This window comes from Triplophysa rosa, linkage group LG16, assembly GCF_024868665.1.
Source record: "Triplophysa rosa linkage group LG16, Trosa_1v2, whole genome shotgun sequence".
Taxonomy (NCBI): Eukaryota; Metazoa; Chordata; class Actinopteri; order Cypriniformes; family Nemacheilidae; genus Triplophysa; species Triplophysa rosa.
The window spans coordinates 13,507,084-13,522,729 of record NC_079905.1 but is presented as its reverse complement, the minus strand read 5'-3'; the positions used below and the strand labels follow the sequence as shown (position 1 = coordinate 13,522,729).

The 15,646-nt window shown below is 41.7% G+C and overlaps 1 protein-coding gene across 4 annotated transcripts in view; it reads left to right on the top strand.

Moving 5' to 3' along the window:
* runx1t1 (RUNX1 partner transcriptional co-repressor 1) overlaps positions 1-4,769 on the top strand; it is a 50,477-nt gene extending 45,708 nt beyond the window's left edge. For all 4 annotated transcript variants that reach the window (XM_057354616.1, XM_057354615.1, XM_057354618.1 and 1 more), the window contains exon 11: positions 924-4,769. In XM_057354616.1, coding sequence (XP_057210599.1) covers positions 924-1,202 — 279 coding nt within the window. In that variant the 3' untranslated portion in view covers positions 1,203-4,769. The remainder of the gene's footprint in view (positions 1-923) is intronic.
* Positions 4,770-15,646: the final 10,877 nt, after the last annotated feature.

Genomic DNA, 15,646 nt, shown 5'->3' with positions numbered 1-15,646 from the left:
ATTCCCCATGCAGGCCGATGTCACGCGGAGCGGTGGAATATAGCGTTGCGTTTATCATCTCAGGCAAAACCAAGCTTTTCCTCCTCTAAAAGAAACATGTGGACAGTTCAGGTGGTTCTGATTTGGACGAGGAAAATTGCGAAGGGAGCAGCGAGTGTCTGCGCGCAGCAGGGGGGGCGACTCAGTTTAATCAGTTAGTAGGGAAAGGCGGCACGCATCTGAGTTTAATTGCACGAGCCGTGTTTATGCACACTTCTCCCCGGAGGATTGCGTTGGTAGCTGGTTTTAACTCCAGCTTTCCGTCTCTGGTACGCATTCAGGACTTTGTGATAATTGCACTTATGTGGCTTGGAGACAAACACGAAAAGGCCACACTGGTAACATGAGTGTCTGTGCGATCTCCGAGCGTTTTGTAGTTAACCTGTTACAAATGTGTCCTCACGTAGCTCCATGTGGAACTGGGTAAACTAACTTTTTTCCCCCAGCTAGCTCATTTTTCCATGTTTTCAAAGCAGGGAGATTCAAAGAAAAATAAACCAGAATTCTCTGTTTAGACGTAAACTCAAATGGGAAATGTTTGCTGTTAATGAGCCGAGACTTCCACTCGGTTTTCTCAAAGGCCTGTGCATCTATTATTTCCTAATTGGGATAATACCCATGGAATGGAGCGCACAGATTGAGAAAGATTTTTTGGGGTATTTTAGCGGTGAGAGTCAGCAGAGACCTAATGGTATGAGACTATATTTGGGTCATGTGGAGCTATTTAAAACTGTAGTGTATTACGATCCTTTACTCACTTAAAATGGTGGTCATTTGTTCCCTTCAAAACAATCATCTTCAGTGTAAGAATAGTAATACAATATTTGTGAGGTCACAACACTATTTTCATAATGAAAACATCTCCTGCCCCGATTGTTTTGCAGAGCTGCTGGAATTGTGGGCGCAAAGCGAGCGAGACCTGCAGCGGCTGCAACACAGCACGTTACTGCGGTTCCTTCTGCCAGCACAAGGACTGGGAAAAGCACCACCACGTATGCGGTCAGACTCTGCAGGCGCAGCAACAGGGAGAGACCCCTGCCACCGTCAGCTCCTCAGCCACCCCCAGCAGCGGAGCCGGCAGCCCCGCGGACATGCCCACAGCTGCCACCCCTCGCTCGGCCACGCCTGGCACGCCGTCCGCCATAGAGACCACGCCCCGCTAGAATCCGAGTAGAACATTTCTGATGCCTCAGCCTACCGGAGACTGACTCACCTGCCTCACTCGCTCCAAAATGCTAACGCTAGCACGCTAACAAAAAGAGAAGACTGACACTAGGGCGATCACCCACAGGAGGTCCATTTCAGGTCATATTGACTTGCCATGATAGAGAACGCAAAGATATTCTTTGTTTGAAATTCTCATTGTTCTTTATTGTTTCTACATCTATTATCGGTTATACTGTTGGTAACGTTGTTTATTGTTGTTGTGGCTCTCTTACATTCTGTAAATAAGAAGTAAAAGAAATGGAGTAGACAGCTGGGACCTCTCGAGGAATTTATTTGACCTTCTTTTGTCCACTTTCGCTACCTTCTCAAAGCTCTTTATCCAGTAGCTGGGATATGAAACTATTTGACCTCATTCAAAGACACTTTAAACAACCAAACCAAGGAGATACTTCATATCTGACGTTAACAACGACACAAAATATGATTGGGAAACGGACAGCATTGAGAAATAAACATGCCATGAGGGGCATCTGTGTCGGACGTGGTGGAGTAAACGGCGGACAGCATTTCTGGCTCACTGGCTGAACTCTGCAGAGGTGCAGCAGATTGTGAAGGAACGCAGATGTTCATGCTTTCTTTTTTCAGCGAACTTCTGCGAGATATTATCCAGGTCAATGGTCTGAAAAATAAAAAGCTGTTTCACCGAGGAATGTAAGGGCGAGCTAGATCAAACCTGCGCTGGATGTTGAACACCACGCAGCGTAATGAAGGACGTGCTTCGAGCCCTGATCCCAAACGCACTTCGTCAGCTCCCAAACAGGAAGTGAAGTCATCAGCCCACCAGAGCAGGACTGTCACATCCTGACTATGACAGCCGCCGGAAAACAAAGGGCTGAGAGATTACCCATAAATCACGGGCGAGTCGCTGGGCGTCAAGACCCTCCCGTCCTGCATATCTCTAACCCTGCCATCAATCCTTGTTTTTGCTTGTTTTTCCCTTGTAGATCTCATTGTGTTCAACACTCGTGTCCTGTGCCGTCTCCGATGGTTATTTATTGTACATGTGCTGGACAATTGTGACGCTGCATAATAGTTCAAGCCACAGTCACGACTTTATAGTCTTTCTAGGTGCAAAGCGGAAGAACATGTTTTCTCTTGTTTTCTCTCTCTCTTTCTCTCACGCTCTCGCAAGCTGCTTTTCTCTACGTATGTGTTTGTGGTAGTCCCCTTGTAGTTCTCCGAAAAGAAGACGGAACGCTTTTCCCGTTGTCCTCGAAAGGCAACCGCTATCTCAGTGCTGCTACTTCAGTATCATTCAGATCTTTTTTGAGAACTAGCATGTTACATGGAATGCTAACATAAATGTTTTTGTACATGGGACGTACATAAATGTATTTGCACTGTCACGGTTCCTCTCGGCATGCTTCTTTTGCAGTTTTTTCCGTAGGGAGCGTCACTTCACGGGTTATCTTTGGAGTGCTTCGTTTCATGTGATTTTCATTTGTTGTTAAAAAACAAAAAAGAGAAAAAAGTACTAAGAAAAAAGACGAAACCGAGGTATCACGATCTGCTTTTGCGAACATTTTCTTCTGAACATAACGGCAAAAAACTTTGCTTTGAATAGTTAAGGACAGTGCATGCACATGCATACTGAACGCTATGGTATATGTTGTTTTTGTTTTATACGAAAAAGAAAAAACATACAAAAAGACACTAAGAAACTAACTTTCCAAATGCAGAGGTGAAAAACAGACAGCTTTAACACTGCAGAGCACCAGAATACACAGTATTACAAAAGAATTAACATGGAAGACAGCCAAAGACAGACATGAAGGACCAAAACCTGATTTTATCCAAGACTTAAACATGACAAGATATTCACTCAAATGCATTCTTCTTTTATCGAAGCGTTTATCAGGTTTCAAATGCCATTTGAAAACCTTTAATTCTCCCTGTCCGGAGCTACGAACAGCCCTGTTCAGCTCTTAGGGAGAACAAGCCACTCAAAACCATGTAGCAGTTCCCGAGGCAAGAGGGTTCACGTGTATATGAGAAAGATCGAGCAATAATCGAAAAGGTAGAGCAGATGGGGCGAAGTATTCTACAACAATCTCACCCTTGTTGGTTTTTCTTTCCGTATCATTCTTTCGTGAGAACGTCACCCCAAAAGGCGACCGGTCGATGGCGTACTCGTCCGTTCGCATTCATGAACGACGCATAACCAAACTTTCAAGTGTTTCAGCTCATGATATAAAGCCATGTCAGACAGAAACAAAGACGTTTCTAAAACTAATGTAACGAAACGAAACAACCTCGTTCATGGCTTAAGAGGAAGAGGGGACTGAATGAGCCCTCACGCCCCCGAACCATGGTGCTAAACGCTGCGTATTTGACCTCTCGTGAGGCTCCCCGGCCTTCAGCTCGACATGCTATGGTTAAAGAATCCAAAAATAAGGTGAGAGACACCTTCAACTTCACAGATCCTGCCAGCTAAGCTGCGTTTAGTGTGATATTTTTGAAAAATGTATACAGTGAGTTTGATCAGGGCAACCTGAATAAAATAAGCACGGACGAAGCGGACTCTCTCCTCTTACCCACGCTAGTACGTCTGTTTTGCTACGAACTTTTTCCTCGGCGGCAAAAAGACTCACTCTACCTCTGACGGCATGTTAGGAGCTCCAGTCACTGAGCGGACGCTGGTCTAGTCAAACCAAATGGGCACTTGAGAACAGGACTTAAACCCAAAGCAAAAGCTCGAACCATATCACTACTTGGTAACAATGCAGACCTCATAAGAAATAAAACTTAATGAATAGAATACATAAGATAAAAACCGAAAAAAAAAAACTTTTTTACGTTCCTTTACGTTGTCACACGCTTTGAGTTTGTAAATATGACGACTCAAAGTAAAAAAAAGATTTCAGAGTGTTGACTCCATTTGATATACTCTTTAATTCAATAAATGGTCAAAGATGAGAAATGTGATATATTCTTATTGCCCTCCTTTTTACCCGCGCCCCCTCTCCTTGTTTCTGTCGTCTGTTGTAAGACACGCTAGGCCGCTCGTCGACGTCCTTTAGGTTCATGTTTATAGGGGGTTCACGCAGAACGCGTCCTCTTTTGCTGGCGCGCGAGGTGTTCCTGCGTTTGTAAAGTGAATTGAACTCTGCGTTAAAAGGGACAGTGGAAACGCAAAATGAAATGAATTGGTGGGTGGGTTCAGGGATGGGCAGTCTTAGGGTTCTTGGAAATCTTTATTGTGAAAAATAAAACTCATGAAAGTCGTTGTGCAATACTTAACGGAAACACAAACCACATGTTGAAGGTGGACTGGGAGGGTGTGGTCTCTCAGTATACTCAATATACTGTAGGGGTTTTTGAGTCTACTATGTCAGAACTGTGGTTTCTTGTTTAATCTGTTTTCTTTATTTTATTCTCTCATTTTAGGGGGCTGTAGTAAATGGTCTGTCAGTCTGTGAATCTTTGCAGTATGATTCTGGTATTGTTGTACTCTTTACTGTGTAATAAATATGTTCATACCTGCATTGGAGACTCTGGGTTGCTTTGTTTTAGGCCCTGTCCACACTAACAGGTATTTTCAAAACCGCAGTTTTTTCTATGCAGTTCGGCCGTTCGTCCACATGCTAACGCAGTACTCGGTCACTGAAACCGAACTTTTTTGAAAACTCCTGCCAGGGTGGAGATTTGGCGTATGACGTTGGAATTCCAGCATGCCGCTATCTCCTTTGTTTGACGACAGGCTTCTGATTGGTCAACACTGGTTTATGGTTAGGGTTACAGTATATATCGCCACCTGTTGGTTTGGAATGATTTTGACAGCGCTTTATAGTGTGTTTTTGCTAGTTTGTGTGGATGCTGGGATTTTTTTAAACGAAGAAGGAAAAGTCTATTTATGAAAAATACCCGTGTACGTGTGGACTAGGCCTTAGTTAGTCATAAATGGTCATGTGACCAATAATACCTCTTATCTTATATGAGGTATTATTGCATCATATGTTTCATAGGCAAAAAAAATAAAACACTTTCATATTTTACCTCATGCAATTTCAAACCTGTATGACTTCTGCAGAACACAAAAAAATGACTTCCACTGATGGACACGAAACCCCGAAGACATTTATCAAAATATCTTGTGTGTTCCACGGAAAAAAGAGTCAAACATATTTTGAATGAGATAAGGGTAAATAAATGATGACAGAATTACTTTTGGGTGAACTATCCCTTTTAAATACAGAAATTCTAAACTACAAAAGTGCATAAGCATTGCACTCTTAAAGTCGGCATGAAACGGAAGTAGCAATTGTCTTTTTTTCCGTATCGTGACGTATATCCAAGCGAAACAACTACTGAAATGAGAAAAAATGTAGGGCAGGACTTGATTTAGTGAAGAGAGGTCGTTTAGAGGGGGGGAGGAGGTTAACGTTTTTTATTGAAGATTACAAGTGCAAATTCATTTAAAAAATAATGATGTGCACGGATAAATAATATATAATAAATACTGCAACACTGTGTAAAACAATTAGAATTAGAAATTTTAATTTCATGCCGACTTTAATTCCAACAGACATATAGCCATATAAAACTACACTCCAACTTACACATACACACGTTAAATGTTGAGTAAATTGTGATTTGCTATGTATGTATACATAAATCAGAAAAAGCTTTAAGTGAAATTACGCCATTTGAAAGGCCTTGCGCACCCTGAATAAGTGGCCTTGAAAATTGAAGAGTAAATGCTCTCTCTGAAGGGAAGCTATTAGCGTGGAAGGTCTATATTTAAAGTGTCACTTAATTCCTGTGTCCCCCATTTTACCTAATGTTGAAATGTTAATATGTCCAATATTCAGCCCACTTCCTCCTGTAATGTGACGGCAACATTGACAAGGAAACGCATTTAGCACAGGAATTACTTTCGTCCCGGTCGAAAGCCTTTATAAATGCGGCGTTTAGATGCCGTCCCCCACGTGCAACCAAAATTAACCCTCTGATTGGGTAATCGCTCGGCCGTTTAAAAGGAATGGAAAAAACTCCTCAGAGATGTCTGAAGATCTACACCTTTTAGTCCTCTTATCTTCTTTTATTACCATTTAAGACACCATAAAGCTAAGGATGAGTTGAAAACGCCGTCATATTCCCGCCGTCCACCTTCAACCGCCTTTATTTTCCCGGAACGTTTTTATCAAGTGGCAAGAATTGACAGACCCTCAATTAAACGAGGTCTGGAGAACTGTTCTCCACCGATAACAATACAAATGGATCCTCTCAAACAGAGAAAAACAGCTGTCTCTATTATTTGAATGCTTCACCTTTCCCCGCTTCATTAATTGGGTCTTTGATCACAGGCAGAGGTGCGGAGTGCCTGATAAGAAAAAGGTTATTAGTAAAGTAGCCCGGAGGACTGCGCACGGGCTGCGAGAGATGAGATAAACCCGTAATGCCCGTGCGTGCATGTGCTCGCGAGCGATAGGGACGCCGTCTGCGCCGGGAAACGCTCGCGCGAGGAGAAGAGCAATACTCCGACGAGACGGTAGCTAATGCGGGATATAAATTCGGCTTCCGGGGACGCGACGCAGGATTAAAGTCCATAAAGAGTTCGCCTTTAAATGGTTTACATTTTTTGCCTCTAAATCAAACTGTCACAGAATTTCACCGTGCTTTTTTGAAGCCCGCGCGCGCCTGGAGTATTACTGCGGTCCTACAGTGGCGGAGGAGAAAATAACATTCCGCCTTTGAGAGTTAAGCGCGAGCGTCTCTTTGATATGCGGCCGAGCTAAATTCGAGGATTTAAATCTGATTAAATCTGAGCCTGTTCATATTCCCGTGTCCATGGAGTGATTTGTAACACCTCGTTGAGGAATCTTCGCAAAAACTCTCTTGTAATGGGTTTCTTTTTTTACTTCATCCACAGACGAATACAACCGGGGGATACCAGAGCGCATTAGGGCTGTTATGGTGGCACCAAAGTGAGTCCGCAGTGAAAACATTTTTGATGAAATTACAGAACACAAGGTTATCTTTCACCAGCACATGCTTCACTGCCCCGGGCCTGGATAAGCTGTTAATACCATTCAAGCAAAATGACATTATTAAGCAAGAGGAGCAGTGCATCTCCACCCAGTCCTGAATGATGCGTGTAGCCGACCCTCCATCACCCTTGACGGTGGCAGGTGATGTGAAGAGAATGATAAATAGTGAGGGAGAGAGAGGCTTAAATGTCAGCTAATGGTTCCATCGTGGCACCCTGCAGATGAACAAGAGTGCCAAAAATGGAGACGACGAGGGGTGAGAAAGATATCTAAGAACTCAAGCCTACATTCATGTAATGTGTATCCTTTTTACACATACTGTCTAAAAAATTTGCTACACTGTGAAAATGTGGCATCCAATATACTCGGTGGCCATACAAGCACTGGTGGCTCTTTGTTAAGTAAATACTCGGTCACAAAAATAAAAGTAAATGAAGACAACACCGTGTGAAGGTGGTTTGTGCTCGCGCTCAAAAAGTGCCGACTCTCACACCTCGAGCAGCCCGGAGCTGCGGGTCTTCCCCAGCTGAGATGAGTGATGGCTATAGAGAGTGGAGACAGAACCGGAGCGACTGCTACCCACTGTGTTTAAAGCGTGATTGATGCTTTTCATGGCTCTCGAGCCGCTTCTTCACAGGAACAGCTTGCTCTAAACACACAGGGCAGCGCTTGCTGACTTAAATACAAACTTTGTGTTTACGAGAACCTGCCCAGCACACATTAAAACTTTAGGAGTCATATGGAGCTCACAACTTTCAGCTCTCACTGGATGTGTCTGCATATTGTTGGATGATGTGGCAGATCAGACTATATTGTTTGTGTAGTATGAGTGGGACTAGTTGTCACAACTAGTTGTTTCTCATAGGGCGGGTGTGTTTTTGGAAGTCAGGATTTGCATGGGCACATACCTTGAAGACTTGGCTACACAAAAGCTACATTTTCAGTGTAGTTTAGAATAAAGATACAGTTCATTAAAGACATGATTGAGCTGTGGGACAACATGCCCCAGGGGAGTTAAGTTTAAAGGGATAGTTCATCCAAAAATGACAATTCTGTCATCAGACCCTCTGGTCACTTCAAACCTGTATGTGTTTATTCTTTCTTCCGCAAAACACAAAAGAAGATACTTTGAAGAATGTTGGTAACCAAACAACAGCGGTACCCATTCACTTATTTATTTATTTATTGTTTCATTCTTAACGCCATTCCAGCATATGGCTACCTTTTGGCGAGAACTAGTCAATCTATACACAAGTCTGTTCTACATACTAGTCGATCCATACACAAGTTGGAAGGACAATTTGGAATTCCCAATCAACCTAACCTGCTTGTCTTTGGGCTGTGGGAGGAAACCGGAGAACCCGGAGTAAACCCACGCTGATACAGGGAGAACATGCAAACTCCACACAGAAAGGCTTCCCATCCCACCCGGGGCTCGAACCGTGGACCCCATTCACTTCTATTGTAGAGACACAAAACTAATGCAAGTCAATGGGGACCGCCATTGTTTGGTTAACAATATTATTATCTACTTTTATATTCTACTGTAGAAAGAAATTGATACAGGTTAAAAAATGACAAGAGAGTGAATAAACGATGAGAGAATTTTCATTTTTGGGTGAACTATCGCTTTAATGTAACCTGCTATTAACAATCAACCTGTTTTAATGTAATATGGCATTATTTCAATACTGTAAAAAATACCAGTTAAACAATGTAATATTCCAGCACCTTGGGTGTCAGAAACGTACTTGCTTTTCATGTTATTCTACACCAATTGTTTCAATTTGCCATTTATTTCTTTAATAAAAGAAAATCTACCAATTCATAAGTGAATATGACAAACAATGTAATTGATAAAACAATAAAAATGTAAAATACAACAAAATCGCTTTGGCCAACAGAAATGTGAACAGAAACGTGTCCCATTGTGATATTTTTGTAAAATACTCTTTCCTGTGTTTGATTGTATGCACTGGTTCCTTTATTTAAATTATAGTTTGGAGGATGAAAATAGCAAAAAATATGCTAAAGTAGGGCAATTTTGAAATATGTGTTTGAAACCAACATACAGTATATAAAACTACTGCTTTAAATCACACCCATTTTTTTGTCAATGAGATTATGACTCAAAACCTTGAGTTGTAAAGAGTAATATAGCCCTTGTGACAACAAGTCGTGCCCGAGAAACCTTAAAATATCGATCCGTTTCCAGTCAGAATCATCATAGGTCTGGAGAGATCCTGAGAATATTTCAATGAATCCGGCAGGATTTTGGCACGGGAAGCCTGTGTCTGAATACAGTGAGGATTGTGTGCTATCCGTCATTCTGGTAATATAGTCACCACAGAGGATTTCTCATGTGAGATATCACACCAACACAAGCCAGGCTGCTATCATCAAAATATTGCGGGCAGCTGATACATTTTCGTAATCTGTTTTGTAAACTGTTTCGTGGAATACCGCTAAACGGATCTCAGCGGGGCAGTTTGAGAGTAAACAGAGATGCCAGCCACTGTTTATTCCAAGCACTTATTATGTTGATAAATGGTTTCAAATAAACACAACTTGCAGTTTTCCAGGATGAGACAGAACGCTGGAGCAGCTGGGTCAGGTGTTTCCTGACATATGTGTCTTCTGGAAGATCCAGATTTATGTTTTGTGATGTCTGATGAAGGTATTTATTATTCCTATTCTTGATGTTTTTTCAAATGTTTCTTTTTCTTAAATAGAAAGAACAGTGACTATGGTTATGAATTGAATATTTAAAGGGACAGGTCACCCTAAAATGTAAACTAGGCCTATTTAGTTGTTTATTCACCCATATGTCATTGAAAACCTGTATGACTTCTGCAGAACACAATAGAAGATATTTTGAAGAATGTTGGTAACCGAATAACATTGTGGTTTTATCAGTTTACCGATGAAGCATTTTTACTTTCCTTAGGGAAGCATCAAATTGCTTCTTGGTTCAAAGAAGTCAATGAAACTGCCTATGCGATATGTTTACATTGTTTAACATTTAGACTTTGAAATAACCACCAATGAACAAATTATTAGTTGTTCCGATGTCTACCTCAAGCTATTTCAGTTCCACACACACAAACACGGATCAGTTAGAAGATGGAGGGCATCAGAAATTCAGCGTGGCGAAGATGGTGATGTGCCTTTCATTCCACCAAATAAACAAGCGGACAGAGGTCATAAATCAGTAGGGCTGCGTCTGCTCTCCCCGCCCCACCGTCTCGCTACCGAACGGTAATGAAGGGGGGGCTGTATAAAAAGCTGAGCAAAAGCAGGCTAAAGAGAAGGGGAGAAAAAGAACGGGAAGGATTGGAGGTGAATAAGTGCAGCTGACGACCAGAGAAGTGACGGGACACACCTGAGCTCCTGCGTATGATTAATAGTGCTGGAGAGACAAGCCGGTGTTAAGTACCTGAGTTCCTGCGCAATTTATAGCTCATGCCGTGCTCTCCCCCCATCCCTGTATCTGCCGTCCCCCCACCGCGGTCGTCCCCAGCTGTTCCACACCTGGACGTGGGCCCGGGAGAGAAACGAGCCATCCATCTCTCACAGGCCACAGAGGGAGGAGTGGGTGAGCAAGAGCACCCAGCAGGAGGAGATGGGATGGAGAGAGAAGGTTAGAGAAGGTTTCAAAAACACGCACAACAGAAACATTGCAGGTAAACGTTGCTCGGGTCTCTGAGCGAAGTGCTGCGATCACACATCTGGCGCGTTTAAAATTAGCAAGCTCTCCAAATCTCTTTATCAGCCCCCAAAATCATATTTCACACTGACGGGTGTCTTAGCCGAGATTCGCCACATAAACACATAAACCGCCTCCCTCGCTTACCCATCGAGGAGGTATGATAAAAGCCGCCCCTGTTGGAATGGCAATCTGCGTGGATGGACGATGTCACCAAATGTGGAATTGATTTTTCAGTAAATTACATTTTTTTCTAGCATCGAGAGTTAAAAAAGGGCACCTTATCTACACATAGGAATCCCGCCCGGGTCTCTCGGATGATTTGGAATCATGCTGAAATGTCTGAGATGAGCCCTCTGGAAAAACATTAATTCCAGCTACGGGAATGAGAGCAGAGGAGCAAGACATGTCATGATTGGCATTGCGTCAGTCCATTCACACTCCCCTCCGATCAATCTGGTATCAGAGATGACATCTGTAACCCCTAGTGAGACAGATCCTGCCACATACGACATGGTCCGTTCTTCACTTTCACAGAGATGGATCATCTCATTCGATAAAAACTCAACTATTTTTACATTTTCTGCAGAAAATGTGAATGGTTATTGACTGTGTTGGGTGCATTGCAGTTTGATTGCTATGGTGTATTGATAAATGCTTTGGAGTACTTGAAGGGTCTTGGATTCAGAAAATGGATTTCAAATTTCTAGGATTTTGGGGCTTGACAGGAGACTGCGGTAAAAGCATTTCATTGCCTGGACACTATACTGTAGGGTTGAAAGAAAACAGCTAATAAGCTGGCTGGCCGTCTAAGGTGTTTTAAGATGGTCATCCCAGCCTGGAAAAGCTGGTCATCTAGCCTAAGAGCATCTTGGCAGGTTAAAACAGTGGTCAAAACCCCTCTAAAAACATCCTGCTAATCCAACTAAAACCAGGCTGAGAGTAGATGAAGATTTCGATCACTTTGTGTAAATAGAAAACCTTATGATTTAAGGTTTCTTTCATGTCTACACTCTTAAAAATAAAGGTGCTTAAAAGGTTCTTCACAGCGATCCCATAGAAGAACCGTTTTGGTTCCATAAAGAACTATTCTGACAAAGGTCCTTCAAAATACAAGCTTGAATTTCATTTAATTAAATCTTTTCCTAATCCCACCTACTTTCTTGTGAATAGTGTTGCCTTAAAAATAAATAGATTCAATCACAATTCAGTGTGTTAAAACACCAAAAACCACCAGCTTCTTTCCGCAGCCAGTTTTTAAGCAGACAGGCTAAATGGTCATGCTTGCCTTAATCACACACAGATTTACTACCTTTCTAAAACATATTTAATATTAATACTTCTTACTTTTTTATACCCCATGCCCCATACTCCCTCCAGCAGTCAGTAGCTGGTCTCAGTCAGAGGAAGACAAGCCACCCTGTTCACTTTCAATCATCTGTAATGAGTGATGTCACCCAGATCTCAAACAAATGTTTGACCAAGCTGTTCCACTGTATTATTCAGCTCTGCAAAGGACCTGACACATTTGACATAATGCATTCGCCTCTTTAATTATAAAGATTCCAGATAAATATTTACAGATGGTCTTTTTCTGTTTCAGAGAGTGATTTATTCAGATTATGATGGGGAGGTTTCTGCCTTCCTGACTGTGTCGAATGCATCAAAGGATGGATTTCTAGACAGCTATATAAAGATTGTAATACCAAACCGGTTTGTTAAATCTGGTAGAGGAGCGAAACCTGTGTGCACACTCCAGGTCCAGACATTTATTAGATTAAAATAAGATTTAAAGGTCCAACGTGTATTTTTTTTGGAGGATCTATTGACAAAAATGCAATATAATATACATAACTATGTCTTCACAGGTGTATAAAGACCTTACATAATGAAGCGTTATGTTTTTATTACCTTAGAATGAGCTATTCCTGTCTACATACACAGCGGGTCCCTGTGAATAGACTTCACCATGTTGTTTCTACAGTAGCCCTAAACGGACAAACTGCTCAACAGATCGAGTTTCGTAAATACGTTATCTCCTACGGCAAAGAAGCGAAAACAACATCTTAGTTCTGTGTCAGCCACCGTAGTGCTTCAAAAGGGAGGGTGGAGCCGTTGGTTGCAATTCACAACCTCACCACTAGGTGCCGCTAAAATCTCCACATTGCTCCTTCAAAATACAAGCTTGAATGTCATTTAATTAAATCTTTTCCTAATCCCACCTATACTTTCTTGTGAATATTGTTGCCTTAAAAATAAATAGATTCAATCACAATTCAGTGTGTTAAAACACCAAAAATCGCCAGCTTCTTTCCGCAGCCAGTTTTTAAGCAGACAGGCTAAATGGCCCATCTCATGGGTCAACCTGCTGTTTCACAGTCTTCATCGTCTCATTTTAGAATTGTTCCTTGCATTAACAGAGCAGAGGCATTAATGGGTGGGTTGAGGGGTTGACTTAAGCCAGGTGCTCCAATTAGGCTGGCTGGCTTCCAGCACACGCGGCTGCGGCGCCGCCCGTCACCAGCTCCGAGTGCTTTCCCATTCACACACAGCTGCTGGAAGGGACTCAGCATCCCCATATGCTGCATTAGAAGTTCACCAAAGAATTACATAACGTTTAATGATACCGAATAAGATTTAGTAGATTCATAAGCGTGCATTTTCCCTATTCCCATTCAGATTTATATAGCACATATGGTATGAGTGTGTACAAGTTGTGGGCTCCTTGAGTGACCTTACAGTTTTGTAATGACGGGGAATATGAATTGCAATAGGTCGTTGTGATTCTGGATTGTATGTAATGTCAAAAAGCCTGTTTTCTATGTGGACGCATACTGCATGAGCCAGACATCTGGTTATGTGATAGGGCAAGTGTAACATATGACAGGGCAATGACTGATGCTGTGGTGGAGAGTTACTGAGAGAGAGAGCGAGAGATTAATGAATACATCGGACAAATTCCTCAAGGACGTTGCTCCTGTCCCCTCATATGAAACAGATGTTGAGCCAGTGGAGGTAGAATGCCACAGGCACGGCATGCTCCAGAAAAATCCTGTACAGATGCCTCCACCTGGGTCGTGCTGGTGTCAGCTGCCTTTCACATTGAGCATGTTCCCCAGGCCATGTGAGCCACCACAGAGTAATGGAAAAAACAGCACAATACTGGGATACAGACAGCACCAAAACTGACATTACGCCGACTGGCAAAGGTTACAAAACGCTCTGTACAAAACCCAGTGCACTGTTGCAAAAATAGAAGTAAGCCATAGGTTGATTTTCGTGACATGTTTTTTTAAAAGCATTCTGATCAGACTGACATTTTAACATTGGCTCTATCAAAGGCATGAGTTTAAGGTACAGCTATCTACACAGAAATAAATAATACACTGCAAAGAAATGTTTATATCAGTTTTATGGCTCTCATTATATACATTTATCTAAAGGAATGGACCTTGCAGACACAATGATGCATTTTTGTTGTTGTTGCAAGAATTAACTTCATAAATCAAGAAAACCTTTATAAAAAATTGAACAATGAAAATATGTTTTGAATATATAACTACTTTGGGTTATATCACCCTGCTGTAAAATTACTGGTGCAATAGAGTTTCTAATAGAGCTGCTTAGAGAATGACTGTAAATTTGACATCTTTCTCTCTTATGACTGCCGCAATCCATCACTTTTGGAAAATTGTGAAAACGCAATAGTCCATTTCTCTTTCACTGCTGAATCAAATAAGCATGCAAAAAATACCTTGTTACAGTTTTCCAATCCAGAAATGTGAAAAGTGACCATTGGAGAAACACTAAGTTATGACATAATATGATTTCACACTAAAAGGGATAGTGCACCAAAAAATAAAAATTATGTTATCATTTTTCACCCTCATGCAGATCAAAACCTGTTTATTTGTCTTTCACAAAAAATGATATTTTGAAAAATGTTTTTTTGTCCAAACAATGGAAGTCAAATGGGTCCAATGTTGCATGGTTACCAACGTTCTTCAAAATATCTTCTTTTGTGTTCCGCAGAAGAAAGTCAGTCATACAGGTTTGAAATGACATGAGGATGAGTAAATGCTGGCTGATTTTAAATTTTAGGGTGAACTATCGCTTTCAAAAGTACAAACAGTAACTTCACCTCAATACCTTGAACAAAATGTTGGTGATCTTTTTGTTTGTTTTTCTTATCAACCAAAGGTGCGTGAAAGGATTCAGCAGGATTGTTTGCTTCACTGCATCTGCTAAAGTTCATGTCAAATTACAAAACTTGGAAACCAACTTTCTGAGCAAAACAAAGCCCATCGAAAAGTACGAAAGAGACCCAGGTATGTAATTCCTATGGATAGTCAGTCATTTTGTGACTACAGAAACTAGAAGAACACGAAACAAGATTAAAGCTTATTTGTTCTTTGAAGTTTTTTGCGTCTGTGTTTTCTTGCTCTTAACAACATGAGGTGTTTTTACACTTGGAAAAGCGAATGACCCAAAACTGCCAGAGAGAAGAGCCCTTTCTTTGCGGCTCTGTGCTCTCCAGTAATGAGCAGAGGACCAATGATGGTATAGAGCCATCTTCACCTCAAAGCCTCACTCCAACACTTATTCTCATTTGTTCTGAGCCGAGACACAGAAAAACAAAGGCTTACATTTCTTCAGCTTTCTCTGTACTGATGTGTACAGTATG